The 27,049-nt window shown below is 39.3% G+C and overlaps 1 protein-coding gene and 3 non-coding genes across 4 annotated transcripts; all 4 read left to right on the top strand.

Moving 5' to 3' along the window:
• The first annotated feature begins 1,637 nt into the window (after nucleotides 1-1,637).
• Nucleotides 1,638-26,608, top strand: WDR43 (WD repeat domain 43). Its single transcript, XM_020793089.3, has 18 exons — nucleotides 1,638-2,068; nucleotides 3,937-4,071; nucleotides 5,094-5,212; nucleotides 7,786-7,906; nucleotides 8,816-8,955; nucleotides 9,308-9,410; nucleotides 11,089-11,153; nucleotides 11,521-11,692; nucleotides 12,361-12,447; nucleotides 15,511-15,639; nucleotides 16,517-16,657; nucleotides 20,762-20,848; nucleotides 22,294-22,325; nucleotides 23,086-23,149; nucleotides 23,629-23,742; nucleotides 24,651-24,720; nucleotides 25,186-25,238; nucleotides 25,448-26,608. The coding sequence occupies exons 1-18, from the start codon at nucleotides 1,757-1,759 to the stop codon at nucleotides 25,592-25,594; spliced, it is 2,091 nt and encodes a 696-aa protein (XP_020648748.2). The 5' UTR covers nucleotides 1,638-1,756; the 3' UTR covers nucleotides 25,595-26,608.
• LOC140703624 (small nucleolar RNA SNORD53/SNORD92) lies at nucleotides 6,967-7,042 on the top strand. Its single transcript, XR_012082926.1, has one exon. It is a non-coding gene; the product is annotated as a small nucleolar RNA SNORD53/SNORD92 (small nucleolar RNA).
• Nucleotides 8,018-8,102, top strand: LOC140703626 (small nucleolar RNA SNORD53/SNORD92). Its single transcript, XR_012082928.1, has one exon. It is a non-coding gene; the product is annotated as a small nucleolar RNA SNORD53/SNORD92 (small nucleolar RNA).
• LOC140703625 (small nucleolar RNA SNORD53/SNORD92) lies at nucleotides 13,033-13,110 on the top strand. The gene has a single exon (XR_012082927.1). It is a non-coding gene; the product is annotated as a small nucleolar RNA SNORD53/SNORD92 (small nucleolar RNA).
• Nucleotides 26,609-27,049: the final 441 nt, after the last annotated feature.

Below are 27,049 nucleotides of genomic sequence, written 5' to 3'. Positions count from 1 at the left end.
TAATAGGGTCATTGTAGGTAAAATTAAAGGTTCCCCTTGACATTTAGTTGGGTCATGTCTGACTTTAGGGTGTGATGCTCATCCCTGTCTCCAAGCCATAGAGCCAGTGTTTGTCCGTAGACAGTTTCCATGGTCACGTGGCCAGCACGACTAGACACAGAATGCCATTACCTTCCCACCATGGTGGTACCTATTTATCTACTCACATTTACATGCTTTTGAACTGCTAGGTTGGCAGGAGCTGGGACAAGTGACAGTAGCTCACTTCGTCCCGTGGATTCGATCTTGCGACTGCTGGTCTTCTGACCTTGCAGCACAGAGGCTTCGGTGGTTTAATCCACAGCACCAGGTCCTGATTTGGGATCATTGTAAGATGGATCCAACTTAATGATACACAACAAACCTCAGGTCTTTTGGCCCTAATTTTGCCCCATATTACTTTTGCTTCTCATCTATTAACAATTTCCAATTTCACTGGTCATCAAGCTAGCCATTTTCTTTTGACTACTGTACAGAATAAGTCTCTGTACTCCTCCCTAATGAGATTTTCGTTTTCAATATGCAGTTGTTCTGGTTTACATTCAGTTCATTTTAATAATGAAACCAGCTGTTTATATTAATCAAGAATGCTACTTAAATTATATTTTGGCATTAGGATTGTTCTAATGTTTTTATTCACCTTAGTCTAATTTTTCACATCAACTGTTCATGGTCTGGTCCCCACTCTGTTCCTGGTCTTGTTATTGCAAACAGAATGGAATGTCTTCATCTTGTGTTTCCAACTATACGACTACAGTGGACCCTTGACTTACAGACAGCTCGACTTACAGACTTTTTGAGTTACAAACTTCTCTGGCCACAAAATTTAGGTTCGACTTGCAGCCAGAGAATCGACCTACAGACCAGGAAAAAACCAAAATGGAACAAAAATGGAACAAAAACGGTTGGTTACAGGATTAATAGGTTTTCAATGCATTGTAGGTCAATGGAGCCTCAACCTACAGACTTTTTGACCTGCAGCCACCGTTCCAATACGGATTAATTCCGTAAGTAGAGGGTCCACTGTACTTATTACCTGTGTGGTTGCCCACGTATATTATTGCCTGTTTGGCTGCTTTGAACACATACTGTACGTACAATAAATATAGGAGTGACTGAATGCCATATAATAAAAATGCCTGCAATAATCGTGAATAGTGTTACTTAGAAATAAGTCTTAAGGATTCCATATTGTTTCCGCCACTGGGCTAAAAAAAGTTACTCAAGAATAAGTGCAACAGAACCTCAGTTGCAGAGTCTGGAAGTCTCTGAGACTACAACTCCCAGAAGCGTCCTCCCCCCCAAAAAAACATGATGGGGACTGCTAGAATCTGTACTCCGAAAGAAGCAACTTTTCCAAGCTCAGCTTCGCGTTGTTATAGCCATGCAAAGCGCCTGGGAGAAGTACCCCAAAACAGCAACGGCACCACTTTCTGTAACGGCCATGCCGGCTGGTGGATTCTGGGAGCTGTCACTCAAACGGAAATGATCCCCACCTCTGCGCAGGCCTCCTCTGAGTAAATACAACGGCGCCTTTCGCTCGATGCGTGACAGGCCTCGCTGTCAGGCGCACTCATACGACGTCACCGCCTCGCCTCGTGGAGGATGGCCGGAAGCGAGTGCGCCTGCGCGGAACCCGAACACGTGGCCGCCGAGGGGGGGACCGCTCGCTGGCCTGCTGGGAACGGAGAGGGGGGACGGGCCCGGACGGAGCGCCATGGCGGCGGCAGGAGCGAGCGCCTCGGCCAGCGACACAACGTGCGGCTGCGGCGAGCGGGCGACGGCCGCCCAGAGCCCGCTCTTCGTGACAGGGACTCCGTGCGCCTTTTCCCCTCACGAGCGGCGCTTCCTGGCCCTCTCCGGGCCGGACGGGCGGCTCCGAGTGTGGGAGACGGCCAGCAGCCGCCTGCACCACGAGTACGTGCCCTCTGCCCACCTCAGCGCCGCCTGTACCTGCTTGGCCTGGGCGCCGCCAGGAGCCGGTGGAGGAGGAGGAGGCGGAGGAGGCGACCGCTCCCCTCCCACCAAGGTATTCATGGGGGTGGGGGCCGGGCCGCGTCCTGTCGCCCCGGGGAATGGCCGGGGAGAGGAACCTCTGGGCCTCGGTCCTGATGCCGCGAGGGGAGGGGGGAAAGGGCGAAAGGCCTTCCCTGAAAGGCGGCCTGTCACCCAGAAAGGGCCGGAGGAGGACCGCCGGAGAAACCCCGCACTTGCCTTCCTCAACTCTCACGTGTGAATGGGCCTCCGTCTGAAAGGGAGGCCCGCTTGTCAGCTGGCCCGTGTCTTTGGGGCTCCCAGGAGGGAGAGATGGAGAGGCGGCTTTCTCCCGGTTCCCCGTCGCCTCCCCTGCTCTCCACAGCCGGCTGAGCCTTTTTGCAAGCTCCGCCGGAGTTCCTTAGGACGGCGGCCACATGCGTGTGTTCAGCACCGTGGCTCCGCCTCAGAGCGAGGGCATGGCGGCTGCGGAGGCGGAAGAGCTCGAAACCCGGCCGGGGGACCTTGACCCATGGCACGTGAATGAGCACAGCGCCCGGGGCAGAACCAGGACGTGGTCCTCCGGCTGCTCCTCCACAGGTTCTCCCTAAGCCTTGTTTCTCCTTCAGACCCCATATGCAATTGAGAGTGAGGGACACAGGGTTGTAGGTTATGCTATGCTGTTTATAAGTAACAGACTTTTTGTGCCTTCTCCTTACTGCACTACTTTTCAGGTTTAGCCTTAGTTTTTACTCTTGTAAAAAGTTATTATTGTAAGGCAGACATAGGACAAAAAAACTTTGCTTTCTTAAGTTTAGCCTTGTGCTGTGCCCTAGTAGGTTTTCTCAATTGACATTGGAGGTAAATTAGTATTGGTGCTTTACAGCATATCTTTATGCATATTTATTCAAATATGTCCCCTCGGGTGCAGTAAAACTTCTAGGTAAAGGTGTATAGGATTGCAACTTTTGTGTCTTGTCTTATTTATCTATAACCTGCCCTTTCTTTATGGAGGAGTAAAGTGATTTTATCACATTTCATATATTAAGTACTCAATATTGACAATGAAGAAATGGAAATAGTAAAAGATTTTGTTTTCCTTGGATGGATCCAAAAGGTGAGCGTAGTCAAGAAATCAGAAAGGGAGCAAGGAATTAGGAAAGAGCATCAAGGGGAAGGATGTGTCACTGGAAACCCAGATCATCCACACTCTTGTATTCCCAATCACCATGTATGGGTGTGAAAGCTGGACAGTAAAGAAAGCTGACAGGGGAAAAAAGGATTCATTTGAAATGTGGTGTTGGAGAAGAGTTCTTGCAAATACACTGGACTGACAGAAGGACAAGCAAGTCTTCCCCTTTCCCTCAAACTCCCTATGAATGGGAAATCTCCAAAATGTGCTGTCCTCAACAACCTTGCTCAACTCTTGCAGGCTCAAGCCTGTGGCTTCCTTTTAGGAGTCATTCCATCTAGTATTTGGTCTTCTTCTTTTTCTGCTGTCTCCAACCTGGAGAGCTTAATATGCAAGGACATGATCTAGGACATGAAGAGGGTAATACCCATTAAAGTGTGAGTAAGCTTTATTTAATCTTACTACCCTGTTTCCCCGAAAATAAGACCTAACCTGAAAATAGGTGCTAGTATGATTTTTCAGGATGCTCGTAATATAAACCCTACCCCAAAAATAATCCCCAATTAAGTGAAACCCTGCCACCTTTATGCAGCAACCAGAAGAAGATGACATGACTGTATTTGAATAAATGTAGATTGTTGTACATGAAAAAAATAAAACAATAAGCCCTAATGCGTTTTTTTGGAGCAAAAATTAATATAAGACCCTGTGTTATTTTCGGGGAAACACAGTAGTAAAATGTTGAAATATAGCCAATTGGACTTTTTTTTTCTTTTATTGAATCTTTACAGGAAGGCCCTCAAAGAAAAAAGAGAAAATCTGAACCTGTGGGAGCAAGTGGACAGTTAGATCTTTTGGCTATTGGTACTGCAGATGGCAGCATTTTATTATACAGCACAATAAAAGGAGAATTACAAAACAAACTAGTAAGTATTACATGTTCTATTGCTATTTTACTACTGCTAAAATAATGTAGTTTTTCTTAATAGTCCTTTTTCAACTATCTTGATTAGACTCTATAGAAAGGATGAAGTTTTGGGATAGTTAAAACTTAATTTTTTAGGAACAAATAATACCATAGAAACCTTGGGTTCTTCTGTTTCTATTAGAAAGTAACATAATGTAGTTATGAAAACAAATGCACTTGTTTTTAAACAAACAAATGTTAATTCAAAAACATATTGCTCAACAAATGTAGCTCATTGTTCAGTATAAAAATAAAATACACAAAGAGAAATGCCTTTGTTACGGCCAGCTAAAAAACTACAAGAATATGGGTATTTTGAGTTTTCTAGAACTATTAGTTGAGCTAGGTTGTATAAATATTAAAGGATGGAGAAATTAGCAAGGACAAACAGAAATTTGACCAGATGTTGTAACATAATTTCGGAATTAAATTTATTCCAAAGACAGAAATTTAAACCGAATGAGCCACTGATAGATGTAAATGTTTTGGATTACATGTAGCAACCCTACTAGGTTGAGAAACCAGTGGAGATACACTGGAAGGTATGCAGAACTCTTGTATGGCCAGCAGTTTGCTTTTCCAGTTCATTTTAGTTTTTCTCCTTGTTCAGTTATATTTGCTTTTTAAGGAGAAAAAGACAGAGAGGGGTGATAAGTGGGTAAAGGCAAACTGCTCGTCTTTGGTCACCTTTTGTTTTTTACGTCTCTGCCCAAGGAGAGAATTCTGTAATAAAACGCTTGTACCTTCTGCCATATCTAGCTAAGAAAAGTCTAAGGTTGCTTCTACTTTTTTTATTTTTTTATTTTTGTTTGTGTTTGTGAAATAGAGTTACAGGAAATGGATTATTAGGGCAAATCATATATTGTACATAACAATATATTCTTGTAAAGCATCTTGTCCTTGGAATGTTGATATAGATTGGCTCAGTCCTACTGAGGGTCTAATACTGTTTGCTAATCCACACCTTCTTTTTTCATTTAGAGTGGCCATGACAGTAAAATCAACTGTGTACGGTGGAACCAGTTCAATGGTTGCTTATATAGCTGTTCAGATGACAAACAAATTGTAGAATGGAACACACAGACATGCAGAGTGAAATGGTGAGCCTCGCTTTGTATTTTAAAGTGGCATTTCTTTTTCCTTGTTTTCTTCTGTTGTCATGTTGCTTTAAATTGGGAGGCTATCTACAAACAAAATAAACTTCTTAAAAAGTTATGTACTAAGGGACAGGAAGCAACAGTCAGAACTGGATATGGAACAACTGATTGGTTCAAAATTGGGAAAGGAGTACAAGGCTGTATATTGTCTCCCTGCTTATTTAACTTATATGCAGAATACATCGTGCAAAAGGTTGGACTGGAGGAATACCAAACCAGAATTAAGATTGCCAGAAGAAATATCAACAACCTCCGATATGCAGATGATACCACTCTGATGGCAGAAAGTGAGGAGGAATTAAAGAACCTCTTAATGAGGGTGAAAAAGGAGAGCGCAAATAATGGTCTGAAGCTCAACATCAAAAAAACTAAGATCATGGCCACTGGTCCCATCACCTCCTGGCAAATAGAAGGGGAAGATATGGAGGCAGTGACAGATTTTATTTTCTTGGGCTCCATGATCACTGCACATGGAGACAGCAGCCACAAAATTAAAGGACACTTGCTTCTTGGGAGGAAAGTGATGACAAACCTTGACTGTATCTTAAAAAAGCAGAGACATCACCTTGCCGACAAAGGTCCACATAGTCAAAGCTATGTTTTTTCCAGTAGCGATGTACGGAAGTGAGAGCTGGACCGTAAAGAAGGCTGACAACCCCCCCCCCCCGAAGAATTGATGCTTTTGAATTATGGTGCTGGAGGAGACTTTTGAAAGTCCCCTGGACTGCAAAGAGAACAAACCTATCCATTTTGAAGGAAATCAACCCTGAGTGCTCACTGGAAGGACAGATCCTGAAGCTGAGGCTCCAATACTTTGGCCATCTCATGAGAAGAGAAGACTCCCTGGAAAAGAGCTTGATGTTGGGAAAGTGAGAAGGCAAGAGAAGAAGGGGACGACAGAGGACAAGATGGTTGGACAGTGTCACCGAAGCAACCAACATGAATTTGACCGAACTCCGGGAGGCAGTGGAAGACAGGAGGGCCTGGTGTGCTCTGGTCCATGGGGTCACGAAGAGTCAGACGCGACTTAACAACTAAACAACAACAACTAAGGGTTTCTAGATGAAGAAAAATAGGTTGATTACCTTTGTGCAGTTGTGATTTTCAATCCACTGGAAGGCTTAGGGTAGCAGTGGCAAATTTTGTATGTGGATGGCCATATCCCCATAGGAAAATCTCTGAGGCCACAGTTGATGGTGGATGTACTGAAGCCAAAGTGGGTGAGATAGAGCTGGCAGTAGCCTACCTACTTTCTGCCCACGTCTTGTTTCTTTCACTGCATAGCAGTGAAGACCCATTTTTGTAGATGGACCCATGCTTTCCTAACCTTGACTGCTGCCTGGAATGAGGGTGGGACCTAGAAGTCAAGGTCAGGTTTGATTTGTGAGCTGCACCTGTTTACTGAGCAGTGGCTTCCCACCTATGACTTAGAGCCTTCAAGCTAATGTGATCAACTTACATTTTTGTTGGTTGCAGTAGACTATGAAGTGTGAGGTATGTGTCTGTTCCACAACTTGAAGCTTCTAGTGATTGGTGGAGCTGCATCCCTTGTGAGCTGTTTCAGCTTACTTAGGAACTATGTTTTCAACTGCTGGGTCACCTATTAAAAATGAACCTAGGGATTACTATGCTAAATGAACTTGTTTTATTCCTAAATTGTTAAGTATGATTGCGAAATACTTGTTAAGAAAAATGCACTGCTATGATGATATCCATGTGGTTTCTCACTTCTGATAAGTAGTGAGGACAATTTTCTCTTGGCTGTCTGAGCAGATGTTGCTGAAAAATTATATCTGCCAAATAGGAATTGCTGGGGTTTTTTTGGTAATATCATCTTTGATGTAGAATGATATGAAAATTAAACATAACACTTTGTCATTACCTTAAATGTAAAGGTGGTAGGATGGAATAGTTGAGAAACAGACTAAGCAAAAGACTGATCTTAAATTATTCAAAAGTAATTTGTGCGGTTTTATAAAAAGAACTTCTGTGCTGCTTTTTGATTCCTAAACGAGAACACAGTTGTCTGCAAAGCATATGTCACCAAATAACAACAATTAAAACTAAAGTGAAAGGCCAGAACTCAGTGGACCTTCCTGCTAGCTAGATGGTACAGAATTGGAGCCTCCTAAATTTTGCATGGGCCTACAGTGAGTAAATTATATGTTGGTTTTGGATTTTAAATTAGGTAGTTATACTTAATGTGTAAACTGGGAAGGGTAGCTAAATGAAGATGCATCCCAGTATTCCTTGAGTTTTGTTTCCCCATTCAGAGTTTGTAATATATATATTTTTTAAAAAACTATTTTTCCTTTTTCAACTACATAGTCAGAACTCTACAAAGCCGCTTCCTACACTGGAATGAGGTGCCTAAGTCATCACTTTGCTTTATAATGTGCTTACGATCAAATGTTTTGATAATAAGAGCTCTATATTAGATTTCATTCTCTTTTCTTGTCAAGGTAGTATAAATAGGTGATAATAATGCTTATTTTCCTTGTTCTTATTTTTTTCAGCAAATGGAAAGGTGATAACAGCAGTGTGAGTTCCCTGTGCATCAGTCCTGATGGAAAGATGCTGCTTTCAGCTGGTCGATCAATCAAATTGTGGGACTTGGAGACCAAAGAAGTCTATAGAGTATGTAGTCATTTAAAGGGGCAAGGGGAAATATAAGAAAGAAGACCACTTTTGAATCTAAAATTCTATCTTGTTTAATATCATTTAAGTAACCAGAGGCTTCTTGAGAGGTTGCTGTGATGATACCCTAAAATGTGGTTTCAACTGACTGACATTTGAATGAGGACATGGATGTTCCTTGGCTGTGTCTGAGCACTGCTAGTAGCCTCTGCTCACTAAATTTGTCCTGAGTTAGAAAAAGCACACAGGACAGTGTGTGTGCTTCTTTGGAAATAGAATCTATTAAATGGGAGAAGTTAATGTGTATTTGTAATTCTGAATCATTGAAATATTTGTATGAGTACTCACTGAATTTGATCTATTCTCTACTGTGATATGGCTTGCTTTCATACTCACTTGCATATGTAACATTAGTCACATTTGATCCTCTAAGGGCAATTTGTACCATCCCTACATCTCTAAAAACTGTTTAACATTTTTTAAAGGGAACACATTCTTTTTCAATGCTCACAGTGTCCCATTGTATATTTTAGGAAGCAATTTTGGCATGTTTTAAGAATCTCTTATACTTATTAAAAAATTTAACATATATTTTTGGCCAGTAGATGTTTAACAATATTTTAGTGTTAAATCCATTTTTTGTTAACAAAAATCCAGTGTAGTGGGTTTTTTAATATGCAGACTCTGCCTTTTTATCACATCTTTCCTTCCTCTCCTGCCCCTTGTGAGTTCAGCTCTTGGGATTTGCTTCAAAATCAAAATTAATTCCTTAGTAAGAAAATGTCATTTGTTTTATTAAAAGACATTTATATAAAAGTATGATATTTTAGCTTATTCTTCATTGCAGGTTAAGCATTAAGTTTCTGTGTAGGTTTTCATGACCAATCTCAAATGAAGTTTCTTCTTTAGCATTTCACAGGACATGCTACAGCAGTTTCAATGCTTATCTTCATCACATTACGGCCTGCCAGTGAAAATCAACCCTTTGATGGAATTACAGGGCTCTATTTCTTATCTGGAGCAGTACATGACCGATTACTCAGTGTCTGGTATGTATTTTTTTCCAACTACCATCATCAATTTTGCGTGTTGATTTGTATCAAGAAATATAAACAACATGATAAAAATCCCACTTGGTTTGGGACTGTTGCAGTAAACAGTTATAATGTAAAATAAGCCTTCCAACTTAGCAGTTCCAGTGAGTATCCGGTGCTCACCTGAATGTACAGCTTATAATATATTGTGATGATGTTATATTTTCATTCTTTGTTGTGGATATGTGTTTACCATTTTTGTGAAGGTATTTTTCTTTAGGAAATCATTTTTCAGTAAAAAAAGGCACTTGCCCTTAGAATTCTTGTTCTTAGAATACTTTTTCATAATATGTTTTTCTGTCTCAAGGCAAGTGAGATCTGACAGGAAAGAGAAGAATGCTGTGATGAATTTTACAGTTACAAATGAACCCATCCATATTGACCTGACAATATCAGAAACTAAAGAAGAGGTAAGGAATATAGCTTACATTCTCAGTAGTTATTTTCTGCTCAAGACTGTGGAAACTATTTTGGCATAGATCTGCTCTGTTTATCTAACTAAGAGGTTAAGTTAAAATTAGCATAAATTAATTTAAAAGCAAATCTGAGTTTCATAAAAGCCGATACCTTAATCTCTTAAAGAGTTAGGCTTTCCTCTCAAACCTGACCAGTTAAAGTCTTATGCTTTATGTAAATATAAAGCACAAGTTAAAAGAAATACTGGAGATGTCATGTATTAGTTGGTACATGTTCTTGTGATCTTCCTTCTAACTTCACTTGGGAAATTAGCATATGATCAAACTTGTTAGTGCTTAGAAGAGGCTTTCCTCTTTATATCTGGAAAGGGACTTGGATCCATTATATTGTTTTTTGAGAGCCGCCTTCAGCCATATCAGCCTGCTTGCTTCCTTCATGGTGGACTCATCTGAATGTGTCCCAGCTGTAGTGGAGGCATGATTGATTGGAACAAATGCATACACAGATTACTAGGGACTTTTTTGTTCTGGCAAGCTTTTGACATTCTGGGAATTGAGTATTTATTGTTTTCTATTGCTTTTATATTCTACTTACTTTTATTATGATATTGTGCTAAATTGTTGTAAGCCATCATGATTCATGTACAGTGGTGCCTCGCAAGACGGGCGCCCTGTTTAACATTATGACGAACTTTTTCCGATTGCAAAAGCGATCGCTTTACGATGGTTTCAATGGGGGGATTTTGCTTTGCAATGATCGGTTCCCTGCTTTGGGAACCGATTCTCGCAAAACGACGGTTTTAAAACAGCTGATTCAAAATGGCCACTGGGTTAAAAAAAAGGCTCCCCGCTCTTTTCTGGGATGGATTCCTCGCTGCACGGGCAGCGAAAATGGTGCCCTGTGGAGGATCTTTGCTGGACGGTGAGTTTCAAGCCCCTAGGAACACATTAATCAGGTTTTAATGCGTTTCTATGGGCTTTTTAATTTCGCATTACGATGTTTTCATTCTACAGCAATTTCGCTGCAACGAATTAACGTCGTAATGCGAGGCACCACTGTATGTGTATGAGGAAAGAAGGATGTGAATTTTCAGATAAAATCTATCGGACCCCTATGGTTCTTCACCTGATTACACACTGCAGTTTTTAGTACATGACTATGTGCAACCCCCTAAACAGGCAGTATGGACATGTACTTTGCATTTCATAGGAAAACACTGTTTTGTCCACCGACTACCAGCCCTTGGCATTGAAAAGTTCTACACAGTTTTTATAGCCTCCTGTGGCTGTTTACACTAAGGTGAGTCCCATTTTGTTCAGTGGGACTTGTGTAGGAAGCAGCTGTGTTTAATATTAAATGGTGACCACAACTGGTCTTAGTATGCTCACACTTGTACAGAGGGAGTTACAGACAGGAATATGCCTGCTGTCTCTTAAGCAATTAAAAAGAACTGTGGGCATGGTAAAGTTTCCATTCAACTACGATTATATTTGCAATTCTTACAGCCCTTGGTCACTATGTGTGGCTGTTTCAGAAGTACTAATTTTAGAATGGGAAGCTCAATATAAAATGGTTTCACCTTCTTTTTCATTTTAAATAATGCATCTGTTTTTCAAATTTGGCTACTCTAATTCTTAAAGTCTGTGCTGATGATGTATTCATTGTTTTCAGCCGGTAAAAATAGCCGTTGTATGCAGAGATGGACAGTTGCACATATTTGAGCAAATCTTGAATGGGTAAGTTGGCATTTAAGCACCAACGCACTTTTGTTTGGATTCTGAGTTGTAGTAGTCCGGGGAGGAATAGCAAGGTAAATCTTAGCTGCAGTGTGCTCCTCTTTTAGAAATATTAGATGCTCTTACAATGAAGCCCAGTATTTTTAATATCACTGTGAATAATGTCAATTTCATTAGAGGGTCTACTCTATTGGGTTTGTACTGGATATGGGGCAGCCACTGGAAAAAAAGCTATGAAAACAGTAGTTGCTATATGATATGAGAAATGAATAAAATTCGTTTGGAATCTGATTACAAAGTGATTTATAAGCAAAGGAGTCAAGTGTGCAAATATAAATGTATTTTTATCAGATGTTTTTCTTTTTAGATACTGCAAAAAGCCCTTGACATCAAAATGTACAATCCAAATAGCAACACCTGGAGAGGGTGGTGATTCCACACCAAAGCCAGTTCCTATTCTAGCAGCTGCGTTTTGTTCAGATAAGGAATCGTTGCTGCTTGTGTATGGAAACTCCTTACAGCCTGTTCTTGAAAGAGTGGTATGTAAAGTCTTTTTGAAATTCAAAGTTTATCTGAAAATTTATCTAAAAATTATGATATGCAAGGTTCCCTCTAAGGTGCACACCTGCGTAACTCTGCTCCCCTCTGTGCAGAGCTCCTCTTCCTCTTTGGTATTACAGTAGCCTCGAAATACGATAGCACTTTTCAAATTCTTGAAAGGTAGTTAGGATCTATTCTTGATCATTCTAGAGTGCAGGACATGCAATAATCGACTTAAGCTACAGGAAGCCAGATTTAGGCTGAATATCAAGAAAAACATCTTAACTGTTAGAGCAGTACAACAATGGAACCAATTACCTTGCGCGGTGGTGAGCGCTCCAACGCTGGAGACATTCTCTGTCAGATCTACATGATTTTGATTCCTGCATTGTGTAGGAACTTGAACTTGAGGGCCTTATAGGCCCCTTCTAACTCAATTGCTCTATGATTCTTTGAATAGCAATCATAAATATTCAGGCCAGATTTTAGTAGTATATCCTTAAGGTGCTTATAATTTAGGAATCTTACTTAGTCGTGGCTGGTCAATGATCCAAATACTTGTTTTATTCATGAAAATATTCTACAGCTTAACTTAGATGGTCTGACTAAAATTTATTGATTTGGAAAGCCTTTGAAACATCTGTATTTTTTCCTTTCCTTGTTCTAGTCTTTGAATACTACAGAATCACATCTGTGCCTAGTAAGAGATATTCAAAAGACGCTGACACTTAAAACAGAAATGGCTGTGACAAAGGTGAGGTTTGAACTCTTTTATTTTTTAAGTGGTTCTTGTTACAGTGGAAGTGGTAGCGGGTATAAGATACATAAAGTAAAATGGCAGATGCATGGTTACATCCAAGTATGTCTTTTGACAAAGCTGTGTATTTTTGTTTACAGAGGTGAGTGGACCTAAACTGCATTTAGTTATTAGGACATTAGCTTATACTGTTGAGTTTGTTCCAATGAAGCAGCTGTCTTAGTCTCTGTGGCAAACATAACAACCCCCAAATTACCCTGGCACCTTAAACACTAATAGATTGTTGATTGTGTACAAGAAAGTTGATTGTAATCTGTGAAAGTGCCGATTTTTTTAATCTTTAAAAATTATTGTTACTAATGCTGCACATGCTTCATCTCTGCCATGTATATATTTAAATACCATTCTTGGAGTCCAGACACATGAACATAAACGGGCATTTCACTAAGGATGCCCATGAGACAGTTTTATGTTTGGTTTCTTTAAATTATATTTACTTGCGTGTTAATAGGAATGAAAAAGTGTATGCTTTTCAGCCACAGGACAACCCCATAGGAAAGGAAATGCCAAGGGTCAAAGGGTGTGCTGTGATGACTGCTGTCTTGGTTTCGCTTGTCTCTGAATTCCAGTGATGACATATACTCTTGGCTGTCTGAGCATGCCTGGGAGTGGAGAGAATTCACACATTTCATATGGGCATGTCTCTTTATTCTAGGAGTCCGTTTAATTAGGATCCAAACAAAGCCCACCAAAAGGCTAGACTCATTGTAAGTAGGATAGTTTTTTCCGAGCATCCAACGAGCAGTGCTGCTTAATGCAGTTTTGTACATACTTCAAAGTAAACCTTGTTGAAATCAGAAATCAACTTACTTGTGAGTTGACATGTAGAAGATTGCTCATGAGTTTGATCCTAAGTCATATATCTTGTACTCTATTGTTATTTAACTTGTGCACAATTTAAGAGCAGTGCCACTGGTTCAATTTATGTTCTTGAAAGAAAATGCAGAGTTTGAAGGAGGGGGAGAGCTGGCTTCAGTATGCAGAACCTTGGATGCATTATCTGGAACATTGTCAACTCTGTTGGTTTCTCTGCTGTTTTCACCTGAGTTCACTTAAGAATTTGTTTTTTAATCCCACTTTATTCAGTAAGGAAATCAATGTTAAAATAGTTAGATCATCTCAAAATAGTGCACATGCTTTTATATAAAACAGTTATGAGAGAAATGTTCACATTCATTATGATGTGAAAATACTTATTAAAAAGAACAGCTGCTGATTTTTAGTAATCCACGAGTTTGGGGGAGATTTTTTTAGCAAGTGTAAATATTTTCATACATTAATTTTTGCTTTTGTATTGATTAGTTTTTGTATTTAAAAATTATAGGTTACACTTTAGAAAATTATCACCCCATCCATATTTTAGTCACCCTTTCCTGTCATTGTTCGGTGTACAGACAGTTATTTGAATTGTACAGGATTATTGATTCATTCTTGAGGGAGGTTTCGCAGCATTTCCCTAAACTGAAGCTTTAAATTGTGTATCTTCGAGGCTAAAAGAGACAACAAGCAGTGGAGATGACAGATTGTTGACTCAGTGTGAAGGTTTCAGTAAAGATAGAAGAAGAGAAAATACAGGAAAGTTATGAGATTTCCTCTGTCTTTGGGAAAAAAGAGAGAGAGAGAGAGGCCTAGAACCACATTCAGATGCATTCTCAGTTGCTTTCATACCTGCATTGTTCATGTTAATTATTTAGAAGGGTTTAAGAAGCACCATGCTGGATCATGTGCCTATTAAGGCCAGTGTTCTGTACACAAGGCGGCCAACCAGATGCTATGGCACACCCACAAGGGCGACAGTACCCTCTGGCTAGTGTTCCACAGTAAATCATGCTTCCTGTGACACTAAGGAAATACATGTATACATGTGTCAGATCTACATGATTTTGATTCCTGCATTGTAGTCAATGACCAGAAGAAAGAGGAGAAGACAAATGGTCTTTAAATATGTACAATTAAATAATGAATTAGTCTGCCTAGCTTTTATCTCTTACCTTCTTGTTACAAATTTCTTATTTTATAATCCTTATTTTACAGAATCTTTATTAGAATTCTTTTTAGAAAGGATAAGTGTGCCTACTTAGTCATAATATGTTATACGGCATACTTCTGTGATACAAGTTTTGTTTAATTACTGAAAAAGCAAAGAACTAGTACCAGATGCCATTTGATAGGTCTCGGCTATTGCCTTTTAATAAGTCATATTGTATATCCAATAGGTTTTTTCTGTGGATGATTATAATACTTATTTTTCAACCCTTATAAGAGTTTTCAACACATAAACCAGTTTTAGAAAGTTGAGCACAATGGAATAATAGATTGCAAATGTTAAGTGTTAGATTCCTGGTGTATTTCTTTGCTGAGTTAGCTTGTTTTGTTTCGCTTCTTTCTTATAGCCATTGCTCTTATACTTGGAGGTTGAGGAAGGAATCCTGCAGCTCTCTCCAGACCAACACTGGAGATTCCAGTGGGGTCCTTTCCCCAGCCAGTTGTGTTGCCTCTTGGAAATGTGAATGGAGTGAGAGATCACTACCCTTCTTCTCCTTGTCTCTCTATAAACAGAGAATGTAAAAGCCCAGGGAAGGGGTGGGGCTAAGTCATATCAGAGGAGGAGATGAGGGAGAGAAGGTATTTTATGAACAGAGATCTGCCCTGCTGGTGATGTCACCCCAGGTATTTGTAGCAGGTATAGCTACAACAGCAGGATTTCAGTGGTTGCTTAGAGATCGATTCATGATTGGTTTTCTGTAAAACTTACTTTGTGTATTTGTGACAAATCTCAGTCCAGCAGAGTGCTAACAACATTTCCTATACAGTTATTTAAATACAATTTATAGAAACGTGTTATCAGGTGTATCATTTGTACAACAAGAGTTTATATGTTAGTAAGCTCATTCCTGTGTAGATTTTGAGTTTGGACAAGGTTAACATTGTTACAAAATACAAAAGGCTTCGGATCCATGTAGATTATCTTTTCCTCTCTCTCTCTTTGTTTTTAATTAGGTGAAAATGCCTCTAATCAACTCAGAAGTTAAAACATTAGTTCCTGGGATTCCTGGTCATAGTGCAGCTGTCAGACCTTTATCTTGCAGAGAAAAAAATGAAACTAAAAGGAAGGCAGATAGCAAAGAGGTAAATGACTGTCCACTTAATCCGGGTGAAATGTAAGATTTTTCAGCCACTCATTTGTTGCGATTCACATTGTGGAGATGTTCTTCATAGCTAAAACCAGTTCTTTTCAGTTTATGTATTGGAATTTTTAGTAGGAAAGTGAGTGGTTTCAGTCAAGCTTTTCTGAAAGATATCTTGACCCCCACAACAACAAAGGATTGTTGAGTGAATTGCAAGACATGTTTCTAGTCCCACATGGAGTAACAGTGAAATGTAGTATGCATGAGCAAACTATGTATTCAAGGACATTTCCAAAATCTTTTGTGGCAAATGACTCCATATGGACAACTTTGTATAGTTCCATGTCTCTTGAAAGTGTGAAATGGTAGTGTTGGTGTCCAGTTGTGGACTGCATCTCCTTTGAAAAATAGCATAGTAAAATTAGATGCAGTAGGGTTGCAAAGTCTTCAAGAAATAAGTCTCTTGACCTGTGGACTGTTGATTGTACTCAGCTCGTGCAGTATTTTTAATGGAAGGAAATACCTTATCAGGTTCTTGGGTAGAACCAGGCATGGATGGAACATTGTCCAGGAAACAGTGCTACTTGTGAAAATAGATCCCTTGCCTTACAAAATGCCACTTGACAGAGTCAGCACAATTTAGGAGGTTGTGCTGGAGACTGCAGGAAATGGAGTCAATTGAAAATGATTTAAATTTTAAAAATTTGTATTTATGACGACTGAAATAAATCATTTTTTATTTAAATTGTGATTGAAATCAGTGTGATTCTTAAAATAACATTGATATTAACCACCTTGCAAAAAGGTTTAATTATGGGGATATTATTCCATAGGTAGTGCTTCTTGTTTTTAAAGCAATAACCTCCTTAATCACATAGGAGAGCATTGAAGATCGTCTTGGTGCAATGGATATAGATGTGATGAAAGCGAAACAGTCATCAGGAGGCCTTCCACAGACTGACAATTTTGCAGTGCTTCTAGTTCAAGGATTGGAAAGCAGTGATCCTGAGATTCTAAATGTAAGTATTAAGAATAATATGGGAAGCCTTTCTGTTGTACAAAGTGATCAAAATTATATTTTGGTCAGAATCCTGATAGTTATGTCTATTAGGATAATGGTGTAAAAAATATCTCCCCCCCCCCCCCGGCGGCTTTCAGTTTCATAAAAGAGGCTAAAAGCTAGCCTGCCAATAGGGTGGGTTGACATCTAAAACTGGAATGTAGTGTTTTAAAACCAGTTATAGTAAGTGCCACTTTTTGAAAATAACTTTTATTTAGAAGAAAACAGTATTCACTGCTGGTCATGAAATTGCCCACTGCCTTACATGTTGAAATACAGCCTGTCTTTCTATTGAAGATTTTAAAAGTGGTGTTAGAAATATTACAAAATAGATAATGTATGACTGTACGTAACCTTGAGTACTTGTAGGTACAGATAAAACTGGATGTTTGTTTTCTGCTTCATGTAGAAATACTGGTTTGCCCAGTATGTGGCCCACAGTCCTAACTGAACTGTAGTCCTTGTTTTCAGATAAGTGCTCTTGCATGTGAACACAAACAATCCTCGATCCACTTTACTGATGCCTGCCTTCTGTTTCAAGGAGATATGGTTGTGTAGTGTAGAAAGCGTGTGGACTGCATCACCCGGGTTTCTGTGTTATGCTTCTAGGTAGTGTTTATTTATTTAATCATAAACCTATGTAACTAATGGGTGATCACTACTTTAAGCTCATATTGTATGGACAGAACCAGTAAAGATAGGGGAAGAGATTTCATTTTGAATTTAACTTTACACAGGGTATATTCCAAATTTGTGTCCCTTCCACTCTTCCACATATCGTTCCTACAGCCTTTAAGTAATACAGAAGCTTCATGTCAGGCAAGACAATATATTTCACTTTTGCTTGCTAGGTGCATAGAACAGACAGACTGTATGCAGTGGCACTATGTGAATCATTGAGATGAGGACAGATTTTTTTTAATAGGAAGATCAGTTTAGCTAACATAGTAAAAAAAAGTGTAGTAGTTAAGACGATAATGAACAGCAAATAATGATTTGAAATAGCTGATCAGATCTCAACAAGGAGACAGAAGGACGGTATAGTGGTTGCCACGAAGGTATCTTGGGCACAGAGTTCTTGGATACCATTAAGCATACATCTCATATATGTCCAGCTTGTTTTAGGGCATGTTCAGCTATTGCCAATTTTTCTGGTTGTTTTAGTATACAGTGTCTCTCATGTTCTTTGATTCTGGTGTGGATGCTGCGTTTTGTAGTTCCAATATATACCTGGCCCATAACTGCAAGGTATCCTGCAGTGGTTTTTGTCCTGAAAAGGACAAAAGCTGATCCCACAGCTATAAATACTCAACTATCCAAACAAACTGCACCAGAACACAGACAGAATACTGACTCCTGTCCTTTGAAAATGCCGGCCCCAGAGACTGGCAAAATGTTAGGAAGAACAACTTTCAGAACACGGCCGAAAAACCCACAACAACCATAATAAAGAGCAAGTTCTGTTGGACTTAGCCCAGAACCAACTCAGTCATCAATCCAGGAGGGAAAAAAAAATACATAGTATTCTACTTGACCCTGGTGTTGCTCAGAACTTTTACTGCCACATAATGTGCTAATAGAAATTTCTGGGAGCTTTTCGAATGTAGCCCCATCTAAAGTGCATCAATACTAGTCCAGTCTTTAGGTATATAAATCAAATGCCATCATGGCCAGATCTGCTTTTTCAGTTAGAGACACAGTTATTACATTTATGTACACTTAAGTACACTCTTTGCCATCTGCGTATCCCATAGTCTACTCTCAAATAGATAGGGATACCTGTCCAGACAGTGTTTGCTTCATGGGTTAGAGTTAGATTCTGTCAATCAGACCATCATTTGTTGCAAGCATTGTACATGACTTTGTGGATCTCCCTATGAAATATAAATGCAACATCTCCAACCTTTATCCTACCCAAAACATGAGATAAGTAAGCTATTCTTTGAAATGGGTTTGGTTGATGCTGATGTTTTCATATTCCAAACAGTTTAGTGATCATGATGAGCAAATTTGATAAGCTGAAAGTAGAAGCTCTGAGGCTGTACATGTTGTGCATGTAGAAAACAAACATATTATGAGTGGGCTTGTAATGGTTCTTGGACTGTGTACGTGGAGTTCTCAAAAAGTGAGGAGCGTAAGTAGGTAAGAACTTAATACCGATAATAGTTCTTAAGCTGTATGTGGATGTAACAGCCACCCTCAAACCTCAAAGAGTGGTTGCTACTTCACTTTAAAATCTGCTGCCACCAACTTATCCTTGAAAATCAAGTGAAGGACAAGTGTAACTTTGAAAAACAAAAACTGGTTTATTGATTACAGGAAATAAAAATAGTAAATCACTGGTAAAGAATCAATAAGTCAATCACTGTAAATAAATCACTGGCTCTCACAGACTATTTCACACTGACAGGCTCTCTCACTCACTATAGCTAACAATCACTTTAAACCCTCAGCACAAGCTCTCATCTCAAACTCTATCTGCCCTCACACACTCTTCACCCCCCTTTTTGTACCGGCTCCTCCCCTTAAGTTCCACCCTCCGTCACACCATTGGCTGATGACTCACTGCCCAGCTGTGACGGACAGCTGATGTTTTGGCTGCCCATTACAGTGGACCTATTCTTACTTAGTGGTTTTCTGTTTATAACATCCAGAGAACATGGGTCCTTTTAAGGAGCAAGGTGGAGTTAAAATATTTAAATAAATAAATAAATTCCAGTTGAACAGTATAGCTAGTAGCAAAAATACCCTCTTAGCTTTCTTTGATCAGAAACATAGAAATATCTAGGTAAAAAGCAAACCAGATATTTATGTAAGTATTCACACACAAGAGAGCAGTGGCTTGGGTACACTTATGGTACAAAGTACATTAAAAGGGGAAAATTTATTTTATGTACAGTATTTATTTTATTTATTTCATTTGTACCCCGCCCATCTGGTCCTAAGACCACTCTAGGCAGCTTCCAATACGACATTACAGCAAATAAAAAAAACCCCACAAAGATTATTACATAAAATATCTTCCAAAAATTACAAGACAGAAGATAGAGCAAAAATAAATAAGGAAAAATAAGGAGAGAAAAAGATCAGGTATTGACTGGAGGGAAGGCCTAAATCCATGTTTTTAGTTGGTTTTTAAAGATACCCAGCGTAGGGGCCACATGAATCTCCGGAGGGGGATTGTTCCAGAGGCGAGGAGCTACCGCTGAGAAGGCCCAGTTTCATGTTTTTTCCTTCCGGACCTCTCTCGGCGTCAAGCTCCTCAGCCTCGCCTCCTGCCTCGCTCAGGTGATTCGGGTAGACCTTGGTGGGAGTAGATGTTCCACCAAATATCGAGGTCCTAAACCAATTAGAGCCTTGTAAGTAAGCATTAAAACTTTGAAGTCGATGCGGAACCGGATGGGCAGCCAATGCAGCGCGGCCAGAATAGGAGAAATATGCTGGTATTTTCTCGCTCCACTAAGGAGTCTGGCCGCCGCATTCTGCACCACCTGGAGTTTCCGCGTCAACCTCAAAGGCAGCCCCACGTAGAGCGCATTAGAGTGGTCTAATCTTGAGATTGCGAGCGCATGCACCAAGGTAGTGAGCGCCCCGTGTCGAGATAGGGTCGCAGCCAGGCTATCCGCCAGAGATGGAAAAAGGCGGTACGGACTACCGATGCCACCTGCTAAGAGAGAGGGCTTTTAAACCTCTCAGTGAGCAAATGTTGAAGGAATATTCAAGGTAGGGGGACACCATTAGGTTCTGGACTGACGGGATGGAGAGGAAAGTTGGGGAAGGAAGATATGTGTGCCTGAACGGAATGGTTATCAAGCACACCACAGCACTTGATTGTATATCTCACTTGTTTTTGTATTCTCCTGTGCAGAAGGTAAAGCTAAAAATTTGTCTTTAGTCCAGGATCACCAAGTGACTATCATGGGTGAATCAAGATTTGCCTTCCTTTCTCACCAGATGAATTATAACAAGCTGTCTCATTGTAAGACAGCAGCTTCTGGTATAGGTCTTTTAGTGGCAATAATGGAAAGCTGGTAAATTCTTCCTCTTCTCCCCTTTTTTACAGAAAGTGCTTCAGACCAAGAAAGAAGCAGTAATCAAGAAAACAGTAGCCAGAATGCCTGTACATGCTGTCATTCCACTCCTGCATGAGGTAAGAGATATCTTATATTAGTCACTGTAATCACAACTTTATGTTAGACTTCTTTTTCAGAGAAATCAAATGCAAATTAGCAGATGAACAGGCTTTATAATAAAAATGAAAACAAATTGTGATGTATTAAAGTGTAACAAATTTATTTCAGTTTCTGACTGAGTAAGCAGACTGTAAACCACAAAAATTCACACTGAAATAAATCTGTTAGCCTTTAAGGAACCACAGTTTTGTGGTTTTTTATTTTTATTATACATGTTGAAATAAACAGAGCTACCTCGTTAAAAACAAAAGGAGTGTGAGTTTGTCATTGTAAAATGGGGTAGTGTTTAACCAGTCTTGAAAATGAGGGTGATGTTACTGTCACTATTACAGTTATTTTCATTAACTTATATAACACTGTCAGTGCACAGAGTTGTGTATACAGAAATGCTGATTATGGTTCATTAGGGGAATGAGAGCAGCCTGACTATCTCATAAAGCAACTATTTATTTTCTCTTGACGGCAATGTAACGAACACCAAAGTCAAATAAATTGTCTTTCTGAAAAAAGAGGAACTGATTGGGCTGTGTCAAAGTCATATTTTCTTTTAAGTTCCTAATTAAAATTCTGGTTCTGTTCTGGATACATGTTGTCAGTGTAGACAGTTTGAGCAAGGTGTTTTAGCTGTTGAAAGAGGTTTGGGTTGGAAAGGGAGTTCTTCATTACATATACAAGGAACACTCTTTTTCTTGTATGTGGATGCAGGCCCCAAGCAGCTGTTTTCACTTGATTTGCAGTATGCCTTTCACGCCAATAGTCCTGCAATAGTAAGACGTCACACTGCATTGCAGTTTGTATTTCCCTTCTCCCCCTTTTAAAGTAGGTCCAATTCAAAGCTTCTCAAATCTGAAATGTTTATTGCATTGCCAATGTCCAGCAAATACTTTGCTTTACCAACAAACCTGCTGAATGGGCCAGCCTTTAAGCAAAGCCTCAGTTTTATCAGAATGACTTTAAAAATAAAATAAGCCCAACATCTGAAACTATATTTTAAACCAGCCAATCCATCATCTGTTCCTCTGATGTTTACACTCCTGAAAGAATGAAGTAATAATACTTTATGAAGTATGCCATATGTTACAAAATATTACTGTGAAAGAACTAAGAAAGATCCCTAAATGTAATGATACATTGCTGGAGACCATGCTGTGATATTCCTCATGAATATGTATAGGTGTGAAAGACAATGAAGACGACTATTGTGCTACATGATGCGAACAAATAATAGTTTCCTTGTTATGATTTTTAAAAAGATGAAACATATCTAGCAGAAGTTGTTACAAATTGTTCTGAAGTAGTGGCTTAAATAATAAAGGATTTATGTGTATATGTCTTCATTGAGAGATCTGTTTGTATCAGCGCCTCATACAAGTTCAGTTTCTACTTCATTTCCCTTTTTTAGCTCACAAAAAGGCTACAAGGTCATCCATACAGGTAAGGCAAGATTATCTGAAACGCTGATAATAAGTATTTAAAAATAAGGCACTTTTCTTTTTTGACCATTTAGGCTCATCACGCTGTTACATATTGATAAAGCTGATACATCAGTCCTACCGTTGCTCATGTTTAAAGCTATATTCAAACCCACCTGTTAGGACGTGACTTTGAATGTGCTTCCCTTTGAAAACAATATGATACAGCTTCTTGCTATACAGTCATTTTTTATTTTTAAGAAATACTACTACATTACTCTTTAAAAGAAATTCCAAATTGGGTAAAGTGCATTTTTATATACCACAAGTGAAAGCCCCTTAGAAATGTTCTTACATATGCAGTCTCTGTGATTGGGCACGGACAAGGGAGCGAAGGGGGAAACTTTTCAATAGAAATGGATGTGGCATGCCAGGATAGAAATAATTTCTCCACAACCAAACAGTTCAGAATTGGAACCATTGCACTTCATCACTAAAAACATAGAAGGAAAACTTAAAGACTACTTTTAATTTTGTATTCTGGATTTGAATTATTTCGAGGGGATTGGACTTGTTTTTCTTTGTTTTGTTTGTTCCTTTGGATTTTCTTTTATTCTCATGGCTGTGGTGAAAGTTTTAGGAAAATTAGAACAAGTAATCCTAATATGCCCAGTACTTGGACAACCATACGTTGTCCACATCTTATTTGTCATCTTGAAACTTTTAAAAATGTTTGTAACTCTTGTCAATAACTGCAAATCATGCTTGTCGCTGTTTTCCAGTGCCTCACAAATGGTTCGATGGCTGAAGTCTGTTTTGACTATTCATGCATCCTATCTTTCAACAGTAAGTGTACAGATTGTCCGATCTGTGTTTTGCTTTTTTATTATCCGTTAGTTGTGTTGAATAGAAGATAGCTTCCATAGCTTATGTTTCTTTTTCCTCGTCCCACCTTTACACACACACACACAGCTTCTCCCAATAGCCTCTTCTGCGCCCTATTGAACAGTAGTGGTTGTACTGTGCTAAAAGAGGTTGTATAAATAAGGGAGATTCTTTGTGCAGAGAGCAAAGAGGACAAGAGAAAAATAATTTGCAGTGGTAAAGCCCGGGCAGAGAGGTGTGGTATAGTTCTCATGCTGGATATTCAAGAAAGCGAAGCGCACACAGCAATTTCTTAAAAATAAGAGATGCCAGCACAACTAGTTAGCATGTGTATATGTAAAAAGGGCTTGGGATGATAGCAACCTGCTTTGCCTGAAAACAGTTCCCTTTAAAGGGCCATCAGTTTTGTCCTTTAACAAACTTTTCATTTCCCTCCCAAGTTGCCAGATTTGGTTCCCCAACTAGGAATGCTATATCAGCTCATGGAGAGCAGAGTGAAGACCTTGCAGAAGCTCTCTCGCTTGCATGGAAAGCTCTATCTTATTGTTACCCAGGTGAGTCGAAGCTGATCGTGTCGCTCTCTAAAAGATGTGAATGTAGAATAGTGGTACATAACCAGTCACAATGAGGTCTCCTATCCTAATGGTTGTTACATTGTAAGTTATTTATTAAGTGTTTATAATCACTCTTCAATAAAAAAATTAGTGTCACTTAAAAATCAGCAAAAAAAATTTGTATGTCTTGGTAGTCATAGTTTTACAGCATAAATTCTCATATTGGAATAGGTTTGGGCTTTAAGTATTCTATTTTCTTTCCTAGCTGTGACTTTTCCATTTGATAATTTATGCTTACAGTCTTTCTTGAAGGAAGACACTTGTTTGAATAATGTTATAGCACTGGATGCATATCTGAAATAGAGAATCTTCTCGATCTTTAAGGCTAATCATTTTATTGCGACATATGCATTTAGAATCGCCTTTGTGAATTGCATGAAGTGTTAATCCTCAACATATTTCATCTCGCCACTGTGGATAACACTGCCAAAATGAGCTCTTACTTAGAGGCGTTTATCACAGTAACACCGTGATATGTCAGTAGATCCATCAGTGTATCAGAGAAACATGCCTGAAAATTTTCTGAAGGGCAGTATGTGATATTTATTTCACAAATACAATGTTTGAAATATGATATGAATTGCACAGGTACATTGGCACTTGCAGATTTATTGGCACTTCCAGTTTTTTAAACAGTTGCTTAAACAAAGGAGTTTTGTACTTGCAAAAATGTTACTGAGGTAAAAAAAATGTGAAGTTTATCTACCTTTCTTTCTTTTGAATGGTAGCTTTTCATTCCAAGTAGCATTTCATTTAATCACAGAGATTTTGTGAAGTAATATGAGTTCTGCCCTTGCATGATGACCTAATCATAATCCTTGTTGATGAGGCGGTGCTTTCATTTTTAGGTTGCTGCATTGGAAAAGGCTCAGGATGTGCCTGACGTTGACCAGACTGCAAAGCTGGTATATGAAGAAGGTAAGCAAAGTGACTTTTTGGAGATGCATGGGGACTCATCAGGAAATGTGGTGCGCCTTGATTGTTTCCTAGACTCTTGTGCCAAAGTAAAAATGATACATGGTCCAGCTTGGTCGAGATGTCAAAAGAGCATTACACTAACTTTCCTCCCATGTTTCAGTCTGCATGTGGTGATGCAGTGGGGGACTGTGCCTGCTGGCCCCATCTTTATTATTGAGCGTTGTGTAAAGGTGCCATCTTTCAAGCATTCTCTTGAAGATGCAGATGTTGGAGGAGGTGGGGTGAAGAAGTATAAACCTTCCAGTTTTCAAGAGAAGCCTCATGGAGATCATGTTGTAAAGCACTCGGAAGATACTAAACAATATTTCATAGTAGTTTTTCTTGCAAAGTTCTTCAGTGTGTTAGAGTGCATTTCATTTGTATGTTTTTGAAAAGTCTACATAAAACACTTATGCTTATTCCTAGAATCATCAGAGGAAGGCTCAGATGATGAGATGGCTGTGGAAAAAGATTCGGATGTAAGTAAATTCCATCTATTCCCTTCCCGTTTGGTCACCAGGTGATTAATTGGCTGCAGTAACTAGGAAACACAGTAGAAAAGTGGAATAGTTGCAATCTGTATGAGTGGAAGAACAATTTGCACCCAAGGAACCATTGATTTTCAGGTCCTTTCTTATATCTGAAAAGAACTACAGTCATCATCACGTATCTTGTCACTCTCTTGCAGGAGAACTGGGACGAAGATGATGAGGGAGAAGCTGAGGAAAATGATGAGAAAGAGGATGCATCTGACGATGACCAGGAAATGGATGTCGATAAAGAAATCAATGGAGAATCAGATTTGGACCCAGAAAATGAAAGTGAAGAAGAATAACATACAGCTTTCAAAGAAACAAAGCTTCTTAAGTGCTGGCCACCAAAACTTTATGTCTGGATTGTTATGGTGAAAGCCGCCTGCGTCACACAAGCAAGTGCAAACAACACCTAGCCAGTGTGTGAGAGTATATTGGAATCCTGTGTTTCCAATAACAGAAAGTGTAAAAGTGCCAGCCTTTTTCTGTCCTATATTTTCTGGGATCACATTGAAACTTTGGCATAGTAGGCAAATTATCCCCATTACTTGGACATTCGTTTTGCATGTCAATTGGAATAGTTTACCGAGGCCCTTTGGATGGTGAACTTGTTGCAGCTTTTTTGAAATTCTGATGAACTGAAGACCACTCTGTCTGTATCTTCTTAACCTACTTTAGTTAAGTACTTTTCCAGTTGGCATCTTGCTACATTTTTTGGAAGAGAATAAATATTTTTGTAAGACCTAAAACTTACTGTTGAATTTTCTTGATAGTTTTTTGTCTTCTTTCCCCATACATGTCCATTCCCTCCTAACAGAATTATTCATGTCTTGGCAATGACACAGTGCTAGCAAGGTTGGAAGCAGCAACATTTTAAAACCAAATGGACTTTTTGTATGTTTGTGCAAAATGTTCGCTTTTCTTGTACTTAAAAAAAAAGACTGGTGGCTCCCAACCTCTTCTTTTATTTGAGCTTGTATATAAATCAACGCTGACCCAGAGAACTGTCATCTTTGAAAGAGTAAGGATTAATGCAAAAGAATAATAGTGAAAAGGAAAGGAGGGCAAATGCTTGTTAATAATGTAACACAAAGCGTATACATTTATTATGAATTTTTAATCTTAGGGGCAGAACAGGGCTTGCTATTAGTTCAGTTAAGCTGAAGTGGTATAAACTATTTCAAAGAGCAAGATTAACAAGGTTTTGAGCCATTCACCAATATAATGTACAGGTATATTTGTCTATAATTGGAACTGTTACAACCAAATATTGCCCTCATTTGTAAAATGAATAAATATACATTGCCTTTATCAAATACTAGTCCTGTCGTGTTGAGTCCTGGATTGGGTTCTTGCAGGTGGAGGTACTTTCTCACTCTTCAGGTAGCAAGTTACCAGACATGAGCTTTTAGAGAGTTTCCACTTATTTATAATTGCTTTGCTGCATCTCATTTGCTCTTTTTCCACCCTCTCTTTCCCTCCCTCCCTCTTTCCTTGCATGCAGGCAGCATAACTTTATTTTCACTTTTGGTATTCTCAAATAGATTGTGGATTTAGGATTTGTATGCCAGGGCTCCATCCAAAATTCTGCCAGTACTATACATAATTATAGTGGTGTCTCGCTTAACGAGCACACCGCATAACGACGAAATCGCATAGCGATCCGTTTTTTCAGATCGCTAATGCGATCGCTTAACGTTTTTTAAATAGGGCTAAATTCACTTTGCGAAGACTGGTAAGCGTTTCGCTTACCGATC

This window comes from Pogona vitticeps, chromosome 1 (assembly GCF_051106095.1).
Source record: "Pogona vitticeps strain Pit_001003342236 chromosome 1, PviZW2.1, whole genome shotgun sequence".
Classification (NCBI taxonomy): domain Eukaryota; kingdom Metazoa; phylum Chordata; class Lepidosauria; order Squamata; family Agamidae; genus Pogona; species Pogona vitticeps.
Note: the sequence above shows the minus strand (reverse complement) of the source record. Positions and strands in the feature narration are given on the sequence as shown.